This window comes from Lissotriton helveticus, chromosome 8 (genome assembly GCF_964261635.1).
Source record: "Lissotriton helveticus chromosome 8, aLisHel1.1, whole genome shotgun sequence".
Taxonomy (NCBI): Eukaryota; Metazoa; Chordata; class Amphibia; order Caudata; family Salamandridae; genus Lissotriton; species Lissotriton helveticus.
In genome coordinates, this window is record NC_136069.1 from 232,120,222 (window position 1) to 232,146,989 (window position 26,768).

The following is a 26,768-nucleotide window of genomic DNA, read 5'->3' on the forward strand; positions in this document are numbered from 1 at the left end:
ATGTGACTCCCAACAGGCCGCTATCAATGATAAATCTGGATAATAAGATATTTGCCAAACCACTGGCGTCACTCAGATGCATCCTTCTCAACACCCGCTCCGCCCGAAAACATGCCGTTGAACTCTGGGACCTACTCGACTCAACCTCCCCAGACGTCGCCTTCCTGACAGAGACCTGGCTGAACCCCGCCTCGGCACCTGACATAGCCATAGCCGTCCTGGAAGGCTACAAGATCACCCGCAAGGACCGCACCAACAGAGCGGGAGGAGGAATCGCCATCCTCCACAGGAACACTCTCAGAGTCGCGACCAACACCGACGACACCCTAAGCACCAGCCGAACACCTGCACTTCCAGATCCACACCGACCCCACCCTCGGAGGAACCCTCATCTACAGACTGCCCGGGCCCCGACCACAGTTCAGCGACTCCATCGCCGACTTCGTCAGCACACACGCCCTCGCCTCCATGGACTACATCCTCCTCGGGGACCTGAACTTCCTCCTCAAGAACAATGACTACACCAACTCCACCACCCTGATCGTCAACCTAGCCAACCTCGGACTCAGACAACTGGTCACAACACCCACCCACTCCGCCGTTCACACGCTTGACCCCATCTTCTCCGCAAGCCCCCACGTCTCCTTCTACCATACCACCGAACTCCACTGGACCGACCACCGCTGCATCCACTTCATCTTCAAGAAACCCACCCACCACCGCACCCAACAGATGCCTCGCCGCTGCTGGAGCAAAGTCACCGAAGACCAGCTAACCACCACCCTCGCCCAGAGCCCACCCGCCGACCATACCGACCCCGCCGCCCGCAACCTCAGACAGTGGATCAATGACTGCGCTAACACCCTTGCCCCGATCAAGAAACCCTCCAATAATCATACCAACAAGAAAGCCAGCTGGTTCACTGAAGACCTCCGTGCCTCCAAGCAAACCTGCCGAAAGCTGGAGAAGATCTGGCTTCGTGAACGAACACCAGACAGCCACGCCTCCCACAAGAATGCCACCCGCAGACACCATCGCCTCATCAGATCCGCCAAAAGGGCTTCCTTCAAAGACCGCCTAGACAACAACGCGCACAACAGCAAAGAGCTCTTAAACATCGTGAAAGAACTCTCCAACCCCAGCTCCAACACCAACGACGTCCCACCCTCGCAAGACCTGTGCGACTCGCTGGCCACCTTCTACCACCGCAAGATCACCGACATCCACGACAGTTTCATCGCCACGACCGCCCCGACAACCACTGAGACCTCCGCCCCCACGACCACTATCCGCACCAACCGCCTGCTCTACTGGACCAACATCAACGACGATGGCACCATCAAGATAATGAACACCATCCACTCCTGATCTCCGTCAGAGCCATGCCCACACCACATCTTCAACAAAGCCAGCACATCCATCGCACCCCATCTCCGGAAAGTCATCAACACCTCCTTTGAGACAGCAACCTTCCCGGAGAGCTGGAAGCACGCAGAGATCAACGCCTTACTCAAGAAACCCAAGGCGGACCCCAAGGACCTCAAGAACTTCAGGCCCATCTTCCTGCCCCCGTTCCCGGCAAAGGTCATCGAGAAGACCGTCAACGAACAACTGACCCGCTACCTCCAGGAGAACAACATCCTGGACCCTTCCCAGTCCGGGTTCCGCAGCAACCACAGCACCGAGACTGCCCTCATCGCTGCCACCGATGACATCAAGTCCCTGCTGGACAACGGAGAAACGGCAGCCCTCATCCTCCTGGACCTGTCAGGCACCTTCGACACGGTCTGTCACCACACGCTACGAACACTCCTCCACAACGCTGGGATCCAATAGAAGGCCCTGGACTGGACCACCTCCTTCCTCTCCGGCAGAACACAGAGCGTCCGCCTTCCCCCCTTCCGCTCCGAAGCCACCGAGATCATCTGCGGCGTACCCCAGGGCTCATCCCTCAGCCCAACCCTGTTTTAACATCTACATGGCACCGCTCGCCCACGTCACCTGTTGGCACGACCTCAACATCCTCTCCTATGCCGATGACACCCAGCTGATACTCTCCCTCACCAAGGACCCCACACCGCCAAAACCAACCTTCACGAAGGAATGAAGGCAGTTGCTGAATGGATGAGGAACAGCCGACTGAAGCTGAACTCTGACGAGATGGAGGTCCTCATCCTCGGATCCAACCCTTCGGCCTGGGAGGACACCTGGTGGCCGACCGCACTGGGAACCGCTCCAACACCCACCGACCACGCACGCAACCTAGGGGTCATCCTCAACTCCACCCTCTCCATGACTAAACAGGTCAACACGTCTCCTCCTCCTGCTTCAACACCCTCCGCATGCTCCGTAGGATCTACACGTGGATCCCCACTGAAACGAGAAGAACAGTCACCCAGGCCCTTGTCAGCAGCAGGTTGGACTATGGAAACGCCCTCTTCGCAGGAGCCGCGGCCAAACTCCTGAGACTGCTCCAACGCATCCAGAACGCCTCTGCACGCCTGATCCTCGACATCCCTCACCGCAGCCACATCACACACCACCTGAGAGACCTGCACTGGCTCCCGGTCAACAAGAGGATAATCTTCAAGCTCCTCACCCACGCACACAAGGCACTCCAGAACACTGGACCAACGTACCTAAACAGACGACTCAGCTTCTACACCCCCACCGGCCAGCTCCGCTCCGGAGACCTCGCCCTTGCTACAGTCCCCCGCTTCCGAAGAGCGACCTCAGGCGGCAGATTGTTCTCCCACCTCGCCCCCAAGACCTGGAACACCCTCCCCATCCACCTACGGCAGACCCAAGACCTGCTGACCTGCAGAAAACTCTTCAAGACCTGGCTTTTCGAGCAGTAGCAGCATTCCCCACCCCAGCGCCTTGAGACCCTCACGGGTGAGTAGTGCGCTTTACAGATGATATGATTGATTGATTGACTGGCGTCATGCCTACTCCCCGTGCTGCCAGCGGTGCTGCAGCTCGATCAGTGCGGTTTTCTACCCGGACGAAGTACATCTCATAATCTGCACTTTTTGGGCGACCATGCAGGAGGTTGATAGTGCCCTCCCAGCGGGGGCTGTTTTTTTAGGGGCGACTAAAGCATTTGATACCCTGGAGTGGCCTTATCTATTTGCTAGGCATCAGTCCCCTTTTTCTTAAAAAAATTGCCTTATTGTACTCGCCCCAACTGCAAGACTGAAAGTCAGTGGACAGGTATCCCCCACCATCCCGGTGGCCAGAGGCACGGACAGGGCGCCCTCTTTTCCCCCTCCTGTTCGCGGTGGCGATTGAGCTGTTCGCATCCAGGTTCCGGCAGCATCATGCTAGGCAAATACTGGACTTCACTCCCAGAGTGACCAGTAAGACCAGTAAGACCAGGCTTATCTCTTCCACTACACTCTTCAAAAAAGAAGTAAAAGCTATCCTCATGGCTCAATACACTTGATCTATCATCTCGAACTCTGTCAACACCTTGCACCGATCTGTTTTGCATGCTTGACTCATTTACTTATTTGTATGAGTTGTTTTATTACTCACGTGATGGCTTGCAGCCACCTATTTGTACTATGTGATCTATTGATTTATTGTTTGACTATGTTCCCTCATGTACCCCTCTATGTAAAGCGCTCTGATATCTGTGAAGATCTTGTTCGCGCTATATAAAACGTTGAAAATAAAATAAATAAAATCCTAGTTTCCATGTACGCCGACGATGTGGCTCTGTACGTCCAAAATCCAGCTGAAAATTTGGAACCACTTATCCGGGTGGTAGTCCGTTTTGGGGGAGTGTCTGGTGTCTCCATAGAACTGGGGAAAGTCCAATCATTTTTCCGCTCTCCGCTGCCACTGACCAATTCCAGTCGGAATTCCTGCTTTAGTGGGCGAACTCCCCGGTAAAGTATTTAGGGATCTGGCTTAGCCGGAACCTAGACGAACTCTGGTCCCACAACTATGGCAGGCTCATGGATTGGCTGGAGAGTAGACTCAGTAGGTGGAGGTCACTTCCCCTATCCCTTGCGGGCCGCTTGGCCATACCGAAGATGGTGGTCCTCCCCAAGTTTCTCTATGTATTTACTAACTTGCCGCTTCTCCTCACCACGGCGTTCCGACGACGACTACTCTTGAATCTGATAACGTTGGCATGGGCGGGCATACAGCCCTGACTTTGCCGTTTGACCAGGGTGGGATGGCAGCCACAGACATGGAGCTGTACTACAACTGTGCTCAGGCACAATTTGGGTATTTCCGACCCTCTTCATGGCGCACACTGCTCCGGAGAGTGACAGGGCGGCTCCTGTGCCCCTACATATGGCATTATTCGGATCGCAAAGGAGACCCCGGGTTGATACTGTGGGCTGCACGGTGTGGGCCTGGCGAGGGCTCAGACGCAGACCACGCCAGGGAGACCACATTCGCCCCCTCGATCCCACTTGTTAGACACCCGGGGCCAGAGACTGCGAGGGTTTCAGTTAAGTACGATGGGACAGGCGTTCCGCAATGGGGTATTTGCTACCATCGACGAGGCATTAGGTGAAGAGCACACAGGGATGCTGGATAGGTTTACTTACTATCAGTTGAGAGCTGCGCTGCGCTGCGTGCATTATATGAATCCTTCCCTGTTGCACCGCCAACATTTCAGGTGCTGGAGGATTTCCCTGCGATTCCCTCGCCGCGTAAGCTCATCTCCAGACTCTACTCTGGAATGCAGCTCTCCTCCCAGATATGTGTTCCCCCTGCGCAGCGTGAGTGGGAGGTGATCCTGGGGGGGGGGGATCGCTGCTCGAGGACGGTACATGAGGTTACTGTTGTTCTCAGATGAAAGAAATGTCAACTAATTACAAATTTCGGCTGATTAATTTTAAATGTATTCACAGACTGTACAGGACCCCTGTTTGGTTGCACAGAGCTGGTCTGAGTGAGAATGCGAGGTGTGTGCGTTGCCGAGCCCCAGAGAGGCCACCTTTATTCACCTAGCTTGGGAGTGCCCGGCGGTGGCGAGGTACTGAACGTGTGTGTGAAGGTGTGATAATTGCCCTGCTGGGGTATGTGCGTAGTGTGGCTGCTGGACACAGGAAGCCGCTGGCCTTGTTATTACTCTTGGCCAAATGAAGTGTGGCTATTTGTTGGGGCCACAGGCGTAGTCTGATGGCAGTGGAGTGGCTCAAGGATGCAGCATTCTGCCACAACCAGTTGTCTGACGGAATTGATGCCGGCACAGTCTCGGCCCAAAAACATATGTGCGCCACTGCTGAGTTACCTAGACTCCCTTTCCCCGGGCAGTGGAGATGATGCGGCTACGGAAGCATAGACGCAGCGCCCCAACTAAACGTCATGACCACGGCTGGTTGGCAGTATGACTGCACCTGAAAAATTCTATCTACATTTGGGCCTGAGAGGAGTCACCCCTCCCCCGTCTCAGTCACCCCTACATTTTCGGTCTTTCTTTCACTAAATCCTCTTACATATGATGGCTGGCATGGAGCCCTGTATTACCTTTCGGGAGGATTGCAGCTATAGAATACAGAAGGAAATGTAAGACGATGGATATTCTGTTCCGACATAATACCCTAGCCCAGAAAACATCACTTCCCGAGATCACTCATTTGTTGTCCAATTCGCCAGAAAACATGCAAGGAGCAATGATGCGGCTCCGCCTCTCAATCTCTGTATTTGTTTACCTTTTTTGAAAAATTCAATAAAAAGAACTCTTAAATAAATTAAAAAAGAAAAGTTAGGTGTAGGGCTCTTTACACACTTAGTTGTGCAGTTTCAAACAAGAAGTCTATTATGACTTAGAGGGTAAAGTAGAGGTTTTGATATGTGTCTAGTTTTTACAATTAAACATAGTCTTTGCTTTGTATTAGTTCTTTTAATTTGTTGATCATTATTTTCTACCTGGAAAAAGTGCTACCATTGGAAAAACCAAAACAATTGGTGTATAAGATGACTGGTAAGTGCAGAAACACATGAAGGGCATCATGGCAGAGCAGAAAACCGCTTTAAGAATACAAGGGTATGGTGAAGTGGGTGTGAGGGCAGCAGCTACACGTGGGAATTAAGGGAGGTGAGTTGGTCATTCCCCTCTACAAACACTATTTTAAAACTTGCCATGTACATTTTAGTGAACTCTTTGTTCGATGGACAGTACTCTGTAAGGTTCAAAATGCATGGCAATCTTGTAGTTAGTCATTTCTTGTTTTAGTTGCTCCATCCTTGACTTATTTTGTTACTAGTTGTTCCCTTCCCTTCCCAACCTTTTTATTGTGTTCCCTTCCCAACCTTTTTATTGTGTTTTTTGTATGATGCAGTAAGTGTTGCTTCCCCCCATCCCCTCCTCCCCAACCCACATATGAGGACTGTTTATTTTCAAATGTAATCATTAGTTACAATAATACTTACATTATTGTGTTTCTTTTGATTTATGAATAGGATAGATATAAACATTGTTAGTATTGGATGGTTTTTATAATAAATACATTGACACTGTTTCTGTGTTGAAATCTATTACTATGCCACTGAGAATGATGGGTGCATTTGTATACATCATTCAGGAACCATATACGTTGAACACAAGTTTAAGAGAATCTATAGTGAGAAGAAATTTGAATCATTATCCTTTTTGCCTGGCTTGAGCCCAGACTCTTAAGAAAACCTCTTATGGGTTCACACCATCTTGTCTATAAGGGAAGAGAGTTTTAGTTTGAATACCAGCCTTCGCTGCAGACCTCACCCCTGAAAACATTCCTAAGGCAAACGTGTAGAAGCAATTCCTTGGAGGATTGGTTATAATTTTAAGGGGGAAGTTTTTTCTCTCCCTAAGTAAATTGAGTTAGCACACTTAATGCAAAGATTTGTTGTTATATTTGATAAAACATCATTACAATCCTACCCTTCAAGATAACATCAGTTGCTCAGTGTAGGAACACTTTATGAAACCTGAAATTTGCCAGGAAACCCTTCAAACGCTTTACGTGGAACAGAATTCTTCTAGTATCCATAATCTCTACCTTAATAGTTAGGCATGTGAAATTATCACGATGACACACTACATTTTACGAAAAAATCACTTCACTACTTTTGAATTTTTTTCTTGGAGTATTTCCTCACTCATATTTATATAATCTATTTCTGCAGAGTTGTTATCCCAGTTGGCTGCAGCTGAATCTCGGTGTGCCCTTTTGGAAAAGCAACTAGAGTATATGAAGCAGATGGTACGGAAAGCAGAGAATGAGAGAACAGCAGTTTTGGAGCAACAGGTAAATTGTTGTCTTTGATTTCTTTGAGTGAAGACTTGAAAGAACAGAATGTCTTACAAATTGATGATGCAATTGGTTACTAGTTTCATGTTTTACCATTTCAAAAGATTGAATGTTGCCATTTTGTAGAGTCGAAAGACATTAGCCTTGGGCTGTTGTGTTTTCAAGCAAACCGAAGATAACACGGAATTTGAAGACAAACTGATCTTTCTGGTGCTTAAGTTATTTCTTCCAGAGAAAGGTTTTTCCTTTATCTAGCACTGTAAGCTCCTATAATGAACCTGAGCTCTTACTATTCTGCCTTACACATATTAAATCTTATTATTAACAATTCTTCTACTTTATAATTACAAATAAATAATGGGCTGCGGCAGATAATGCTGTCAGACATTGGAGTAACTGCTTTTAGTGTGTTTCTTTGTATGTTTAGGCCAGAATCTGGTTTTAAGTTCATGGTTGGGTGTGTCATGTTTGCCACTAGTTCTAGAAAACGCTTGTTTTAAAATCTCCACTCTCTGCTGTCAAATCATGAGCTAAGCAGATTTGAAATGGTTATTTTGGTAGCTAGAGCAGACTAGAGCATATACAGCTTGTGAGAGCATTGTAGTGGCAAGCCTTTGTGTGCATTAAAGTGTTCAAGCAAGATCCCTTCAGCTTTAAAGAAATATTTTGGTTACAAAGGATTTTTCCTTTCTGTCCGTACCCTTTCAACCTATGGGACTCCTGGCATTGCGTTGAGTTGGACAACGTGAGAACATTCATCCCTTCTCCCGACAACCTTGTGAATATAAGGTTATTGCTGACTTGCCTTAGGAAGAATAGATGTGTATACTGTAGTGGAGAGTATTTGACAGCTATAAGCGCTGTGATATTTGATTAAAGCTTCTGCAAAAGTAGAAGCTGGTATAGTTTTTCTAATGTAAGGAAGAATCTTTATCCAGCTATTCCTCTATTTAGATCTCTTGTTTATCAACTCCCAGCTCTCCTGCATATAATGAACCTTCACAGAATAAGACAATTGAACCAATGGTAATCCCCTCTGCAGCGCAGCACATAGTTATTTGAGCAATATGAGCATTCTCTGTAATTAATGCTTTCCATCACAGAAAACATTCCTCTTGTTTTTACTAAATCCAGACATGTTTATACCAAACAGAGTCCATTTATATGTCGATCTTAGGCAGCACACATGCGCTGTCTGCAGGACCTGCTGTAAGTAGTATAGCAATTGTAATCACGCCTGCTGCTTGATATTGGTTAATGTATGCATTACTCTGATTTCTGGGCTCCTTATTTGTTGGTGCTTCCAATACATCACTTCCGTTTTATCGCAAGGAGCACCAATCAACTACAGTTTTATTACGCTGCAGTTGTTCATATGTTATGTTTAGGGGCTACTTGTTTTATTTTAGATGGATATTATGTTACCAGGGCGCCTAGCATGGCGTCTGGTTTCATCTTTATTTTTTTACCATGGAGCTCGCTTCATGGGCCGCCATGCACATAAGTTAAAAGGTGCAGCGCTTTATATTTTAGCGTGGTGCCTGCTTTCATCATTTAAAAAAAGTTTTATAAGAACATGGCGTCCATTTATGGGCCACCATGCACATAAGTTACATATGCACGGGCGCCGCGCTTTACATTTTAGCACAGAACCCGTTTTCATCTATATTTTTTAATTACTGTCCCATCATGTCGCCTCACTCGTTGCTGAAGGCTGCTGGAGATGAATGCGCTTGGTGGCGTCACAGTTGGAGTTGGGTGTTTTGAGACGGCTGGTAGTTTATAACATAGTGGGATGCAGTGGGTTGATCTTAGAAGTCCGCTGTGCTGTGACTCCTCCTGAGCCCCCTGGTGCCTCCCCATATGTTCGGCAGCACAACATGTATCGGGGCCTGGCATAGCCCGTAGCATATGAGCCACGTTCATCTGCTCCCTTCTGCTGTGGACAAAGAAAGCAGCAACAGAGGCAGGAGGCACGGGCGGAGCAGCTCTCCACTGCCTCCCTCGTCGGTGGGCAGAGCAGTCACTCGAGCACGGCCTCCAGAGCAGGTGAGGGACTGATGGGTTGGGGGAGGCGTTGCAAGTGTTTGTCCCCATAGGAAGGCAAACAAGCATTTACAATGCAATATGTCTCGCATTTGTGATAGTTTGAGCTATTAGCATTGTAAATGACAATGCCTTTTATTTATGTGCACCGCTTGCGGGTTTTCAAAACACATAAATATAAGTCATTGTCATTTACAATGCCAATAGCTCTAACTCTCGCAAATGCGAGACCTATTGCATTGCAAATGTTTGTTCTTCCCCTTTTAGGGCTCTTGCATTCAGATAGCAAACAAGGTGCAATTCCAATGAGGCGCTCTCAGTGACACGTCCTCTTAAAAAATGTAATCTAATTCCCAGCAAGTTATATTTTTTTCTGTTTTCAGTTTTGGATTTGTTTTCCACATGTTCACATGATGTTATTGGTTATAAACTTTGTGTTGTTTAGCAAAGACCATTAGAGACTTTATTGGTGCCTGATGGATACATTTTGAGGCAAGGCAACACAAAATAGTTTTAGGCCTTGGGGTTTTTTGTAGACCAGCAGAAGCATGTATAGATTTTGAAATAAGACTGCAATGTGCTGCATAAGAACATTGGCTGGAGAGACAGACTCACCAAGTCACAGACTGTAGGACTCTCACTAATTGGAGGATCAGAGTGTGTTGAAAGAGGTGTTCTCAGTGCTTGATCTCATTGTTTTCAGGTAGAACAAGAATTCGCTCTTATGCAAAATAGGCAGCTTTTAGGACTTTCTTCTGATTGTACAACTGGCAAATAGATTTCTGGCTCTATACCTGTAGTTCTCAGATCAGATGCGGTCTGTGTGGATACAAACACGTCCCTTCTTGAAACTTGTTGATTTGGTACTGCCTCTTAATATTATAATCACTGAAATTGGGAGGCCCTTCACCATACAAACCTATTGTTTGCAAGGACAAAGTCCACAACATTCCTGCAATCTAAAGTTATTTTTAAAATACTGCATATTAATGACTAGGGCATAGAAGTCCTACACCTACCTTATGGTTTAACTGTTTTTATTGATATCATCAGCACAGAAACAGAGAAACTCCTCCATCTGCAGTTAGCAGTGGACTGTGCAGTGATAAAACATACATTCAAATAATGTCCATTGCAGTCCTGTGCTCAGCATTTGGGGAACAAACATTCGAGTGCCCGTACATGAAGTGTAATGTAATGTAACCAGTTTTATATAGCGCATGGTTACCCGGAGGCATCCCAGCGCTGCGCTAGAATCAGGCTCGAGAGGGAAAAAGGAGAACAGAGGGTCATTTGGGGAAAAGGAAGGTTATCAGGAGCTTCCGGAAGCGCAAATGGCAAGGTTCAGTGCGCAGTTTCAAGGGGAGAGAGTTCCATAGCGAGGCCGTGTTCACAGAGAAGCGGCAGCCTCCTGTGCGTGCTTTCTTGAATCTTGGCACTCTCGCCAGGCACTCATTATCGGAGCGCAGGGGCCTATTAGCCTTATAGGGCGTAACTAGACTCTTCATAATAGAGGGTCCTTTACCTTGAAGAAGTTTATGGGTAATACATAAAGATTTTAACTTAATACTCTCACGTATGGGGAGCCAGTGGAGCGATTTGAGAGCAGGTTTTGCTGACGTCCTAACTGAGATACCCATCAATAGCCTAGCTGCGGCATTTTGAGTCTGTTGAAGTTTATTGATAGCGGCTTCAGGGGCTCCCAGAAAAATCGCATTACTGTAATCTAGTCTGGACAAAACCAGCCCTTGTACTAGTAACTTCCTAGAATGCTGCGGGAGGAGAGGAAGGACTTTCCGGGCAGACCGAAGAAGACCAAAGCAGATTCCTGCCGTTTATTTGCTTGTGTTTTAAACGAGAGATCCTGCTCCAACCAGACGCCTAAACTTTTAATTTCTTTTTATGGGCTGGGAGGATCCCCCAGACAAGCAGGCCAGATGGAGGTGGGTATTGAGGTCACCTTGTGACCAAGTAGCATGATTTCAGTTTTCGACCCGTTTAATTTAAGGGAGGAATCACACATCCAGGCATGTATTTTCGTCAAGCGGAAAGTGGAAGGATTAAGAAAGAAAAATGATAAAACATGGAAACCCCCCCCATCCCTCCCCCCTTCAAAACTCACCCCCCTCCTCCTCCCGCCCGTCTAGTGCTCCTTGCCCACCCCACTCCCAGCCCGTCCCTCCCCGCGACAATGCCACTATAGCTATGCTCCGGTTAACCATCTGCCTGTAAGTCTCAACAGTGTTAGGTATCGGGGGCATGTGATTTCCCAAAATTCCGTGGTCAATAACGTTATGAATGGATGCCACAGATCTTCATATTTATCTCCTTCTCCCGCCAAAGTAAGCGATAATTTCTCCATCCTGAGCACATGCCATATCCGATGCAGCCAACCAGTGAAGGAAGGCGTGGTTGTGGTACGCCAATGAGTGAGTATGTTTTGTATCGCAGAACCCAATGCGATAGCTATGTGCCTACCTCTGCGGGACCGTAGTGGGTACATCAGTGGATTAGGGAGCCCTAATAGGATATACGCCGGGAAGCACGGGAGGTCCGTTTCCAAGTGTTTGTCTATTTCATCTAGCACCTGCACCCAGTAGGGTTGGATCTGCACACAGTCCCATAGCAGGTGTACCAAGTTGCTAACTTGGCCACAGCCACGCCAACAGGTCGCATCCCGACTGTGATCTATCGCATGTAGCCGCTCTGGGGTGTAATACCAATATGTCACTACCTTCGTGAACGTTTCCGTGAGTCCCATATGGTATGCAGAGTGCCGGGCCCTGTAATAGATCCCCTCCCAGTCCTCATGACTAAGGGTCCTGCCTAACTCCCTCTCCGAGCGCGCTCTGCTTGGATTGTGTGTGTGCGTCTGCATGGTTTGTCGCATCCTGTAGAGGTCAGAAATGAGTTTGGCATGGGTTTGAAATGAGATGGTGCGGGTGATGAGCCACCGCTCATATGAGAGTAGGGGTCTGTCCGCGTTTGTGCGTACTTGCGGGTGCAACGCCCAGTGCCTCACTTGTAAATAGCGTAACCGGTTGGTCTCTAACAGACCATACTCTTGTTTGAATTGGGAGAAGGGGAGGACCCCCTCAGCTCCATAAATGTGGTATAACAGCGGCAACCCGCATGATTCCAGTGGGCAAAGGTCTTCCCTACCGTGCCCGGGGTAAAGTCGGCATTGTCTGTCAGCGGGTAAGCGGGGAGGGGAAGGTTGTGAAGTCGTGAGTGATGTTAGTGGCGTCCCACACTTCCAGGGGAACCCGTGTTATGTATGAAGCGTACAGGTTAGGGGGCCTGTGGACCTTACGCCACCGCTTGGTCTTGAAATAACCAGTGTTTCTCTGATTCCCATTTGCTTCATTCAACCAGGTATCGCAGCTGCGACGCTTGGTAGTACTTGTGGAGATCGGGAACCCCCAACCCTCCCGCTTCTGGGGCAAGCGTGACCAACAGTCTCCGCATTCTGGGCTTCCGGCCGTTCCAGATAAATTGGGCTAGGTCGGATTGTGTCTGCTTGATCCACCTGGCAGGAGGTTGCAGGGGGAGTGCGCGGAAAAGGATAAGTATCTGGGGCAAAATGGTCATTTTGACCGCTGCAATCCTCCCTAACCAGGAGAGCGGGTAACGTCTCCACTGGTTGAGTTCCCCTCGAATCTTCCCCCGTAGTGAGGCGTAGTTAGTAGCGACCATCGCGGGGAGTGAAGAGGCCAATTGGATCCCCAAGTTTGGGACCGTATCTGCCGTCCATTGTACGGTGAACCGACCTTGTAGGTAAGCTCTTGTGGGGGGGGGGGATAATGAGAGATCCAGGGCTATGGTCAGTGTTCATTTTGAAGCCTGAAACCTGGGAGAAGGCATCTAGATCTGCCATACATGCCGGCAGAGCCGTTTCAGGAGTGCCTAGGGAGATTAGAACGTCATCTGCATAGAGGCTAATTTTGTGAATGTGACCACCAAATTTAATCCCTGCGATCATCCGATTTTCTGGGCCAGGGGTTCCATGTATAAGGCGAATAGAAGGGGCGACAGAGGGCACCCTTGCCTTGTGCCCCTTTCGATGTTAAAACTGTCTGAACTGTAACCATTCACCCTGACCACAGCTGTAGGGAACCTGTAACAATTAAATATAAAGGTACGGAATTTTTCCCGGATCCCCACTCTCTCCAAGACTTGCTCTAGGTAAGACCAGTGGACACGGTCGAAGGCCTTTTCGGCATCTATCGCCAGCATCATATACTCCCCGGGTAGTCGAGTGGCTTTCTCTATCAGGTGAAGGATGCGTTTGGTGTTATCTGTTGTCTGGCGTTCGGGGATAAAACCTGCCTGATCTGGATCTATAAGTCCGGGTAAGTGGGGGGCCAGTCCGGCAGCCAGGATCCCGGTGTATAGTTTAAGGTCAACATTCAAGAGGGAGATTGGGCGGTAGGCCCCACATTTAGTCTTGTCCATCCTGGGTTTCGGGATGACCGCAATAGAGGCCCCTAGGAGGTCAGACGGTATCGCTCCCTGTTCCGCAAATGTATTAAACAGTCGGGTAAGGACTGGGGCGAGTGTTGTGCAGAATTTCTTATAAAAACTTGCGGAGAAGCCATCCGGTCCCGGTGCTTTCCCCAGTTTCAGGCGGGAAATGGCAGCAATGACTTCCTCCGTTTGAATAGCTCTCTCTAAGTGTTCCGCCTGAGATGTAGTCAGAGGGTAGTGTAACTGAGTCCAAAAAGGAGGCGCCCTCAGACCCGTCCAGGGGATCGCCCGTATAGAGAGTGGCATAAAAGGCGCGGAAGGCCTCCGCTATCTTAGCATCTTCCGAGACATTGGTCCCATCAGGCTGGACAATCTCTTTAACCCTCTGTTGTTGACACGCCTCCCATAGCCTGTTGGCTAATGAGCGGCCACACCTATCCCCCCAGTGTAATAAGCATGTCGAAGTCTCAGGGCCGCAAACTCTGCGCAGTCCTGATCAAGTGCCTTCCGTTGGTATCGCATGGTCTTAAGCTGTCTCCATACTCTCGGTGCCCCCATCCTTTGGTGCATGTGTTCCAACTCACGAACGCGTTGTGTGAGTTCATCTCGTTTGCGCTGCCGCTCTTTGTTATCCGCCGTTGAGAGGGCAAAAAATTCCCCCCGAACTACTGCCTTCAGGGCAGCCCACTGTGTTACAAGGGACGTGTCTGGGTTTGCGTTATGAGAAAGATACTCCCCAATGGTGCCTTGAATGTGTTTCACAACGTCTGCCCTATGCAGTAGCGTGTCCCTAAGTCGCCAGACTCTGGGGGGACGAGACGCAGGTGGGAGGGTAAGCGTGGAGAGGACTGGAGCGTGATCTGAGAGCGTAGCTACTCCTATCTCAGTTGTGGTCGTGAGGGAACATACCGGGCCTGAAACTAGCAAATGGTCTAATCTAGCATAGGTTTTATGGGCATTAGAATAATAGGAGTATTCTTTGTCCTGGGGATGGTGCAGACGCCAGAGATCGTGCAGGTCTAAGTCACGCAAACGCTCAAGTCCATCTGTAGACAGTGCGCCCACCTGGTGGGTGCGCTAACTGTATCTGTCCAGGTGGTTATCAAACACTAAGTTTAAATCGCCCCGAGGATAATATGACGGTCTGGCGTGGCAGTCGCCTCAGTCAGTGCCGACTGTAAAAACTTTTCCTGGCCTTCATTCGGGCTATAGAGAGAGCCATTGGTAAATGTGAGGCCGCCTAAGCCAAAACGGTATGTCATAAGCCTCCCCTTAAGTTCTGCAGTTTTATGTAGTACCTCCCCCCATAACCGCTGTGCCACCAGTATTGCCACCCCCGTCCTCTTGGTAGTGCATGAGGAGAAGAACTGAGTGCGGAATTTACAGGAGCGTAACCTGTGACAATCTCGGGCAAGCAAGTGCATTTCCTGGAGTAGGCCTATGTCAGCGTGTGTGCTTTCTAAACAGGACAGAATCACCCGTCGCTTCACATTGAGGGTTAAAATCTTCAGACGAACTGTAGGCATGACCGGCAGGTAACCAAGTTAAATTAGGGCTAAAAGGCTCATAGGCAGTGACAGTGGTGTAGGCATGTGCACAATGGGATGAAGTCGCTCGGACACGTGTGGTCATGCTGGTCGTGGGTCGAGGTCGAACGTGGAGCACTGGATGCCCCCCCTTCCCTTATCAAACTCCCCCCAACCTCCCCACCCCTCCCCCCCTTAACCAAAAACTCAAAGTTCCAAAGTCCATTGTCCATCACCTTCGAAGGTAATCAGGAATTAATTAACACGGGGTAATGCAATCAAATCTGAACACCCGCCGACGACCCGGCAAGTAAAGCAAACAGCCCTCAGCCCCAGAGAAGAAAATCAAGAAAGTCAGCTGGGGTGAGACGAAATCAATTCCGAGGCGACCGCTGCCACTGCGGCTCGTTGGCCATCCTTTATATCCGTCGGAGGAGGTTTTTTAACACGATGTCGCCTGCCCTGCTGGCGCCATTGGGATCCCGAGGCTTCAGCACCCCCCGAGCATCCCATCTGTTCTTCCTCCTCCGCTGGTGGGTCTATCCCTAACAAGTGAAATGCTTCCTTTAGTGAACAGAGCTGGTAGAGCTTGTTGTCAAGCTTTACCACTATGCGGAACGGGTGGCCCCAGCTGTATGGAATGTTGTGCTGTTGGAGGTATGCCGTGATGGGCTTGAATGTCCTTTGTTTCTGTAGTGTGAGTGCTGATAGGTCCTGGAAGAGGACCAGTGACTGGTTCCTGAAGGACAGTGGGTGCAGCTGTCGGGCTTTCTGAAGAATGTCCTCTTTTGTGCGGTAGTCCTGCACACACACACACCAGTATATCTGCTGGTGGAGCCGAGTTTGCCCGCGGGGGACCCACCCGGTGCGCTCTGTCTAGTCGGAGTTCCGATTCCAGCAGTCGTCCCAAGACGTAAATGAAGAGTGCCCTGGTGAATCCAAACAGATCCTTAGTATCTTCGGTCAAGGTGACTCCTCTGATCCGTATGTTATGGCGACAAGAAAGGTTTTCTAAGTCCTCCATGTGCGTCTGCAGGTCCACCTGCTGGTCGTGGAATCGCAGTATTTCCTGCTGCAGGGCCTCCATTTCGGTAGCCTGCCCATCGGTATTAGTCTCCAGCTCCGCCACCCGTTCCCCGACACTGTCAACATCCCTGCGGACCTCCCCGAGCCCCTCCGAGAATTCCCCCTTGAAAGTGTGAATGTCATCTCGCAGCGTAGCGAATAGGGACTCCAAGAAGGCTCTCGTGATGGGCTCTGAGCCGTCTGCAGGGACCGCCGCCGGGCGCGCGGCTGCCGCAGCTGTGTCCTTAGGCGTTGGTGAACAGATCCTTCACCGTCTTGTCCTTACGAACCCTCGAGCTGGACATGATGCGTGTGATGCGAGCCGGGGGTCTCCTCTCCTGTGTTTCTCACCGGCCTCAGAGTGTCCGACGGCCAGCCCCTACTCCCGGCAGCGACGTACCTCTGATGGCCCAACTCCACAGGCCGCGTGTCGGATCATGGGAGACCAGCGCACTATGTCGGGCAGTGTGATTCCTCTATTCTTCGCTTCTTGCCAGGTCAGGCTTCTCGCCCCTCAGTCCGCTCGCCGGGCTAACACGTGGCAGTTTGCTGATGTGGGGCCTGGCCGGCCACCAATCGCAATGCCCCCTCCGTTTCACAGGCCAGTGCCGTCATGTCTGGTGGGCCTCCTGTGGCGACCGTCAACTAAGTCGCAGGCCCTGCCGTTTCACTGTCTCCGCCCTCCTATACATAGTGTCCGTACTACAGCTGAGGGCCAAGGTTGCCCAACTGAACCCATGGCCACCGCCGATGTGTCTCAACACCACCCCTCCCTGGCGCTGTGTTTCAGGCCCATCACTCTGCACCTCCGGGCCCAGGTGCACGCAAAAACACAGTCTCAAGGGCCCCCCCAAGCGGGGTTATATGCTGGTTCTCGAGCCCTTCTGCTGCTGACACCTCTGCCCACGTTCCATGGTTCTCCTCCGCAGTCGGCCGGCCCACTGCTCCACTTCCCGTGCGTCACGCCGAGCCCGGCAAGGCCAGAGAGCACAGTCTAGGGAGCTAAGACCCCCACACCCAGGGGAAATCAGTCATCACTCCCGGCATTCAACTCTTATGCCTGGGCCCTCACCTCTCCTTGCCGTTGCTGCGCTGCCGGCCATCCGTCTCCGCCTTGTCCTGCTGCAAGCAGCTCCCCGTAGGCTTGGCCTGTCACTACAGGCCTTCCGTTGCAGTGTTTGATTGTTCGTAGGCCTGCCCCCTAGGCCCAGCGAACTCTGCGGTGCTCTCCTCGGTGCCTGCTCCACTCGTCCGGCCGATATCCTCATTAGGGGATTGGTCCCCGTCACCAGGCCCCTGGGGTTCTACTGAGGCTCATCTCCGTCCGGCTCCTGGTCCCCCGCAGCGTCCTCTCTCTATCTCCCAACTTATTTGGTCGGAGGCCACACCTCGCCCGGGGACCGTAAGCATTCCGGACTCCTCATGATGTTCAGCTCGCCCGCTACACTGTACTGCGATAACGTGGGAAGGTCCTCCTGTCGAGCCCTCGACCGCTAGCACGGCGCTGTGATTCCACACAGCCCCTCTCAGAATTGCGCCGCAGCCTCCTTCAGTTGTGGCCCTGTCCGAGCTCCGGGCCCGCCACAACCCACCTGCCGCCCCATCCCTCCGGGCAAAGGTCCCCACTTCACCTGAGAGTCGCCTGTAGTCCAGCACACCCTGCAACAAGGGGTGCGCCCAATTCTCCGCTCCAGAGTAACGCGGGAGGGCCGCCGCTCTCTTGTCGGGCCCTCTACCGCTCACTAGGTGCCACCGCTCACCGCGGCGCCTTGCAAGATGGCGCCGCGGCCGTCTCCTATTCCGGCTCCGTGGCTCCCCACGTCTGGCCGCTATGTATCCGCCCTCTCCGCTCCAGGCGTTCGTCCAGCCCGCGGCGGACAGATCTCTTCAAAAGCCGCTTCCAGGCCCTCTGTATCTCGAAGCCCAGGGCACACCCCGCCAGGCAGCGCTAGGCCTCCAGCCGCGGCCCCGTGGGGGGGAGGGGCGCTTCTCCAGCCGCAGGCACTACCTCGCCCGGACCCCGCTCTCCACCGCTCCGGTTCGGCTCCTCAGGTCAGGCTAGCTGTCTCCGCGGTCCTGCCCGCCCCCCCCAGCCCGTGGCAGCGGACAGGGGACGACCAGGACCGGTGCTGTAGATCGGCCGTCGGCGGTAGCAGAGGAGCAACACGTGCGCTCACGCCGCCATCTTGGCCACGCCCCAACACCTACTTTAGGCTCATAATAATCCACACATCGATATGAAACTGTTAGAAATGGGGGTCTCTAGTTTGCAGGGGCTTGCACCTTTGTCCAAATAGGGACCCTTCTTCCTAGTCAGAATAAGGAAGTTACACTCCTAAAACAACCCCTGCTCACCCCCTTGGTAGCTTGGCATGAGCAGTCAGGCCTATCTTAGAGGCAGTGTGTAAAGCATTTGCACGTACCCAACAGTAAGACAGTGTAAGCTCTACAAAAGGACACCACACCATTTTAGAAAAGATAGCCACTATTTTTATATACTTTAAGACAAGACAAAAAACGATAATAATCCACAATACAGTACTAGTTCTAGGACACCCCTGCGCCGCACGGCCACCAGCTGCTGCGTGCGCCTCCCTGCCGGTCTGCCTCACTGCCGCCGCGTGTCCACGCCCCCTGCCTTGAGCAGCGTGGTCCGTGATCGCTCGACCTGCCCCAGCTGTTTTTTTGCCGTTTGTATTGTGCCTTTGTCATTTTGTATTGCCTGTTTTTCTTCCTGTGACTCGTGAATTCCTTCCTGTTTTTCCCTCGATCTGACCCTCGTTTTGCCGTTTTAGTATTGTATTTTGTCATTGCCTGTTTTTGTCCTGTAACTGGCTATTTCCTTCCTGTTTTCCTTCTCTGACCCTCGTCCTCCCTCCCCGCTTCCCGCCACCGCCGCTAACCCCGCCCCTTTCTTCCTTCTGTACCCTCCCAGCTGCCCCGTCCACCCGCGCACTTCGCCATATATGGCGACCGTGCGGACGCGCAGCGTTTACGCGCAGCGGGCGCGCCGATTGTGCGCCGAAGGCGCGCCAAAGGTAAGCCCGTCTGCGCCCGTCCGCGCCTGGACCGCGCCCAGTGCCAGGACCCCTGGCCCTCGAAGACCCCGGCCAACCCGCCTGACGTACACCGCCGCCAACCTCAGCGCACTCAACGCCGGTCGACTCCCAGGATGCTACCAAGCCACACCACGACGCAGCCACGGACCCTTCAGCTGCCGCGCCTGCAAGTTCACCTGCATCCGGACCTGCTTCGCGCCAGCACCCGCCAAGTCGAACACCAGCAGCACCCACCTCAAGTGCATCCTGCTCAACACCCGCTCCGTCCACAGACACGCCATCGAACTCTGGAACCTCCTCGACACCACAGCCCCCGACGTTGCCTTCCTCACGGAGACCTGGATGAACGCCTCGTCAGCACCCGACATCGCCATCGCCATCCCAGAGGGCTACAAGATCATCCGGAGGGACCGCACCGCCAACCAGAGGGGAGGAGGCATCGCCATCATCCACAGGAACACCATCCGTATCACGACCACCACCGACAACACCCTCACCACCGCCGAACACCTGCATTTCCAGATCCACACCGACCCGAAGACCACCCTCAGAGGCACCCTGATCTACCGGCCTCCGGGACCACGCACCCAATTCAGCGAGGACATCGCCGACTTCGTCAGCCCGCATGCCCTCCCCTCCGCTGACTACATCCTCCTGGGGGACCTCAACTTCCACCTGTAGAACAACGACCGCAACACCAGCACCCTGCTCGACAACCTCGCCAATCTTGGACTCAAGCAACTGGTGTCCACCCCCACCCACCTCGCCGGACACACACTCGACGCAGTCTTCTCATCCAGCACAGACATCGCCTTCAGCCACGCCACAGAGCTTCAATGGACGGACCACAGCTGTGTCCACTTCACCTTCAAAAGAACGACGACCCACCACCACCAGCAACAGGTTGCCCGCAGAAGCTGGAACAAGATCACAGCCGACCAGCTCGCCACCTCCTCGAGCCAGCACCCTCCTGCCAGCTCAGCGAACCCCAGCCAGGCCGCAGACAACCTCACGAAGTGGATCAGCAACTGCGCGGACGAACTCGCCCCACTGAGGACCCCGCCCAGCAGACCCGGCAGCAAGAAAGCCCCATGGTTCACCAACGAACTCAAGAGCTCCAAGAAGAACTGCCGAGCCCTCGAGAAAGTCTGGAGAAGGGAACCAACACAGGACAGGACCACCTTCAAGCTTGCCACCCGGAAGCACCACCAGCTGATCCGCGCCGCCAAGAAAACTGCATTCAAGGACCGGCTGGACAACAACGCACACAACTGCAAGGAACTCTTCAACATCGTGAAAGAGCTTTCCAACCCCAGCGCAAGAAACAACGACATCACCCCGTCGCAAGACCTCTGCAACTCCCTCGCCTCATACTTCCACAACAAGATCGCGGACATACACAACAGCTTCAACAACCAACCTACGCACACCACGACCGACCCACCACCCCCCACCACCACCCTCCGCGCCTGGACTCCGATCAGCACCGAAGACACCGTCCGCACGATGAACTCCATCCACTCAACAAGGCCGACGCTGTCATCGCACCCCACCTGCGAGACATCATCAACACATCCTTCGACACCGCCACCTTCCCTGAGAGCTGGAAGCACGCCGAACTCAGCGCTCTACTCAAGAAACCCACAGCGGACCCCACCGAACTCAAGAATTACCGCCCCATCTCGCTCCTCCCGTTTCCAGCCAAAGTCATTGAGAAGACCGTCAACAAGCAGCTGGCCGCCTTCCTTGAGACGAATGGATCCCTCGACCCCTCACAGTCTGGCTTCCGAGCCAACCACAGCACCGAGACCGCCCTCATCGCCGCCACCGATGACAGCCGAGCCCTGTTGGACAACGGAGAAACAGCGGCCCTCATCCTCCTAGACCTCTCCGCGGCATTCGACACCCTAGTACAGCGCCTCAGCAACGTCTGAATCCAGGAGAAGGCTCTGGAATGGATCATCTCCTTCCTCGACGGAAGAACACAGAGGATCCGCCTACCACCGTACAAGTCAGAGGCCACCGAAGTCATCTGCGGCGTCCCTCAAGGATCCTCGCTGAGCCCCACCCTCTTCAACGTCTACATGAGCCCCCTCGCGGCCATCGCACGCCAACACAACCTCAACATAATCTCCTACGCCGACGACACCCAGCTGATCCTCTCCCTGACCAACGACCCCGCCGCCGCCAGAGCCAATCTGCACGAAGGGATGAAAGAGGTAGCCGAGTGGATGACGACCAGCCGCCTGAAACTGAACTCAGACAAGACGGAGGTCCTCATCCTAGGCTCCTCGCCCTCCGCATGGGACGACTCCTGGTGGCCTCCCGCCCTGGGCACCGCACCCAAACCGACAGACCACGCACGCAACCTGGGCTTCATCCTGGACTCCTCCCTCTCCATGACCAGACAAGTCAACGCCGTCTCCTCGTCGTGCTTCAACATCCTGCGCATGCTACGTAAGATCTTCTGGTGGATCCCCACCGAGACCAGGAAGACCGTCACCCAGGCCCTCGTCACCAGTCGACTGGACTACGGCAACGCCCCCTACGCCGGTACCACCGCCAAGCTCCAGAAGAGACTCCAGCGGATCCAGAACGCCTCAGCCAGACTCATCCTCGACATCCCACGAACTAGCCACATCTCCGGACATCTCAGAGACCTGCATTGGCTCCCCGTCAACAAAAGAATCACCTTCCGCCTCCTCACCCACGCACACAAAGCCCTACACAACCAAGGCCCGAGCTACCTCAACAACCGAATCAACTTCTACGCTCCCAAACGCCACCTCCGTTCAGCCAACCACGCCCTCGCCGCCGTCCCCCGCATCCAAAGAGCAACAACAGGAGGAAGGTCCTTCTCCTACCTGGCCGCCAAGACCTGGAACTCCCTCCCGACTGACCTGCGCCTGACCCAAGACCACCTCTCCTTCAGGAAGAAGCTGAAGACCTGGCTGTTCGAGCAGTAACGGCACCCCCCTCCCCCCAGCGCCTTAAAACCCTACGGGTAGGTAGTGCGCTCTATAAATGTCTTTGATTGATTGATTGATTGACTTACAAATCTACAGTTATCAAAATATGCTTTAAAAATAGTTCCTTGATGTCGATAGCTCCATCCGGGGCTATTACGGCATTGTGAGCAAGCAATTCCAAACAGTTCTGGCTGACAGCGGCGTCGCGTGCCAGCTACGGTGTCTGGAAGACCCGCAAACAGTACCTTTTAGAAATGCATGGCGTCGATGACCTCTTGTTGAGCTTCCGAAAACACGGCGTCCACAAGCGTCTGTTCCGGAGGTCGGTGCAGTCATCGGGGGCCCTTGAAGTTACACATGTTGCAGGTCGATCTCCTCTGAAGGAGTCAGGAGCGCTGGCGTCGGCAGGCGTTGTGTGCTGCGGTGCGAAGTGCAGCGGTGCAGCATGCAGAGCCCTCAGGTCGCAGTTCAAGCAGCAGTTCGGTGGCGGCGTCAGATGGTGTCGTCAGTGAGCGGAGGGTCGTGGTGCGAGGTGAAGGCGGTGCTTGTCACGGTGCTTGCAGGTCACGGTGCAGGCAGCGTCTTCGTTGTTGCTAAAGCGTTGTCGTCGGCTGACGAACTGGATGGCGCTGGCGTCGGGAGGCCATGGCTGCGGTGCGGGATGAGGGTGATGCATTGTGTAACTTTACGTGCGGTCCCCTTGAACCACACTGAAAGCAGTGGCATTGATTTCGGTGTGGAGCGGCATCGTTGGGGATACCAGGGCGTCGTCATGAAGCGGGGCGGTGTCCACAGGTCGCGTTGCGAGCAGCGGCTAGCTTGCGGCATCAGCAGGCGTCGTCGGTGAGACCAGGGTCGTGTTGCGGTGGTGCCCTCTGCGGTGCCTTCAGGACACGAAGTGGGCAGCGGCATCATAGACTTTGTCGAGTTGCTTTTCTTCTGTTGTAGCCCAAAACACACAGTCCCCAGTGCTGAGGGCAGAAGAGCTTGAAGTCTTTGCTGTTCCTGAGAATTCTTGAACAGGGGGCAAGCTCTACCTCAAGCCCTTGGAGAAACTAACAATAGTAGATTTCAGAAAATTCAGTCCAGTCCTTTCACTGACCAAGACAGAAGCAGCCGCTGCAGGCCAACACAGCAAAGTACACAGCAAAGTGGCAATTCCTCCTCACAGCTTCTCTGGCTCTTCTTCTTGGCAATCCAAAAGAGTTCTAAAGTTCAGGGATCTGGGCCCCAATATTTATATCCCAAAGTCTTTTGATCTCTTAGGCAGAGTGTGTCTGTGGCCCAGCCAGAACCAGTTCTGCCTTCTCTGGTGTGATTTCCTTGCAGGAGATGGAGACGGCATTGTCAGAGGCAGATCAGGCCCTTTGAAGGGCAAGAAAATCTCCTCCCCCTTCTCCCATTGCAGCTCGGGTCTATGCAGCCCTTTCCTGACCCTACCTAGACTATCTGGAGCCACTCCTGCTCCCCAGCCTCTGTCATCCAAAACCCAGACAGGCAATCCACATTCCAGCGGAGGCACATGAGATGACTGAGCGAGAAAATACTTACTTTCTAAAAGTGGTATTTTCAAACACAGAATGTAAAAATAACCTTCACTAAAAGATGCATCTTTAGACTGAGTTCAGGCATACTAAATTGTATTTCCCTACCTAGTTCCCAGGGCCAGTTATGTTATAAAAGATGTTATAAACAAACTTCCCATTCTGTCCTATGGGGAACAGGTAGCCGTGCAAAAGTGAAAAACAAAATGGGCTGTAATTCACTATCAGGATATGCCACACACACCAGGCCATGTCCTACCTTTCACATACACTGCACCCTGCCCACAGCGGTACCTTGGGCCTTCCTTAGGGGTGACTAACCTGTAGAAAAGGGAAGGTTTAGGGCCAGGCAAGTGGGTGCACTTGCCAAGTCGACACAGCAGTTACCAACTGCGCGCATACTCTGCAATGGCAGGTCTGAATTGCCTTTTTAGGGCTACTCGCGTGGGTGGCATAATCAGTGCTGCAGGCCCACTGGTAGCATTTAATTTACAGGCCCTGGCACATGTAGTGCACTTTACTAGGGACTAACAAGTAAATCAAATATCCAATCATGGAAACACCAATCCATAACACATTTTACCACAGGAGCACTTGCACTTTACCACTGATCAGCAGTGAGAAAAGTGCGCAGAAACACTACGCCAGCAAAAACAGAGTCAAACCCGGGAGGGCAGAAAGCAAAAACTCAGGGGAAACATACCAAAAGATGCCAAGCTTAACAGAAAAAATGTCCTTTATAGACGTTAGTACAAAAAACTAAGGCATACTGAAAATCCAGGCAATTTTGAGACTTCTAGATCAAGTTGCATTAGTAAAGCTGTTACACAAAATTGTATCCAAACACTGTTGCCAGTGACAAAAAAGGTGTCTGAGACATGTGAGCTGTAGATCACATGCTTTGCATACTCCTGCCATCTAGTGTTGTATCCGGATGTTTGCGAGATGTTTCTTCAAAGAAGTCTTTCCAGTCACGAGGTAGGTGACGACTCCTTTCGGTGATAGTGCGCAAGGGCATCAACTCTATTGTTCGATTGTTTTCCTGCAGAGGGTGAGAATGGAGATGATAGAGATGTCCATGCGTATGTATGTTAGTAAACTGAACTGCAACAGGTATAGGTACCCAGGAAGATGGGTGGATGCATGTGAATCGACAGCTCCACATGCCAAGAACAGATGCTTACTGGGTAAGTAACGTATCCGTTCGAGGCATGTGAGCTGTAGATCACATGCTTTGCATATACTATACAGCAGTATTCTCCCAAAGCTAATCTGTAGCTGTTGCAGTTGTCTGAAAAAGTGTTCTAAGTACTGCCTGGCCTACATTTGCTTGTTGTTTCGCTAACACATCCACACAATACTGTTTGGTGAATGCGTGCGGTGTAGGCCATGTTGCAGCTTTACAGATGTCAGCTTTTCCTAAGAAAGCCATATTAGCCCCTAGTTTGCGGGTGGAATGCGCTCTAGGCGGTATTGGTAAAGTCCTCTTTGCTTTTGTATAACATGTTTGGATACATTTAACAATCAACCGAGCAATACCAGATTTACAAATAGCATTGCCTTTGTGTGGTGGATCAAAAGCCACAAAGAGTTGCTTAGTTTGACGAAATGGTTTTGTTCTTTCTATGTAATGTAGTAAGGCATCAACTCCATTGTTAGATTGTTTTTTTTCTGCCATCGGTTTCGGACGTATAGTGCAGCGCTCCGGTTCGAAACCCTTCTTCAGGTTCCCCTCGGTGCACAATTCACTCACCCTCTACCGTATTGTTATCCATCGTGTTTTCCAATCTCCTCATATCATATTGCTTTCACAAAAAGACTCTTTCGATCCGGAAACTTCATGGCAGGCCGTTGGGCCTAACCGTGCCGAAACGTTTTGCAGTCGATGGCATGGACTCCAAATTCTGTCCTTGGTGCCATGCTAAGTACCCACACACGGACCCGCGCGAAGTTTGCAACTTGTTCCTCTCCCCAGAGTACGACGAACAAGACTGCAACACGTGCAAATCTTTCCGAGCCAAAAAGAGGCTCCTTGACCGCCTGGCTCGACGTCACGAAATGCAACACCACCACAGAGGCCCCTTTCTGGTTCTCTTCGGGAGACGATTCCGAGCACGATGTTGATGACGCGCAAGGTACCGAGGAAGAAGAAGAGCCCATTTCCATGTCAGAAGCAGACTCTGGAGGACGAGGAGATTCCGCTGGGTCAGTGTACCGGGAGTACTGAGCAATCCCTGCCTCAAACTCCAGCGCTGCCCAAGAAAAAGGCCACGGGCCTTCCTCTGCCTTCGGGCCAAGGTAGGCACCAAGAAAGTGTTTCAGATACCCCACCTTCGGGCCCGGCAGTGTAACAAATATCAAAGCCTTCTGTCTCTGGATCGAGTCGACCCCATTCAGGCACCAAGCCGAAATCTGCATCGAAACAGAAACCCGTTTCGGAGTCAACTCAACTCCTTCGGTACCGAAACTAAAACCATTCTGTGATCCGAAAACCTCAGCTCCGAAAATATTGGCACCGAAAGATAAAATGGCTCCTACTCCATCAAAGGAGCCTCGTTTCGATGCCCCACATTCAAACACAGACCTAAAACAGAAGGAACTGGTCATCAATCCTAAAACTGGAAACATCCAGACAAGATTGCCATTAAAACGTACATCAGAAGCAGTGGAAGTTAACCACATTCCTCTTTAGAGTACAAATGTCGGTACTAATCCCTCACCTCCTTCTATTTCTCCTCCACTCATTAATAACACCCACAAATTCACCACCACCAGAATCACCTGACAACCAGGATAATGGGGATTGGGTAGATATTTGTCCTGATCCATGGAA

General features: G+C 51.8%; 1 protein-coding gene across 3 annotated transcripts in view; it reads left to right on the plus strand.

The window, feature by feature from the left end:
* The window catches only part of CEP57 (centrosomal protein 57), a 447,591-nt gene that overhangs the window by 150,505 nt on the left and 270,318 nt on the right, over positions 1 to 26,768 (plus strand). For all 3 annotated transcript variants that reach the window (XM_078656986.1, XM_078656987.1, XM_078656984.1), the window contains exon 4: positions 7,135 to 7,256. In XM_078656986.1, coding sequence (XP_078513112.1) covers positions 7,135 to 7,256 — 122 coding nt within the window. The remainder of the gene's footprint in view (positions 1 to 7,134; positions 7,257 to 26,768) is intronic.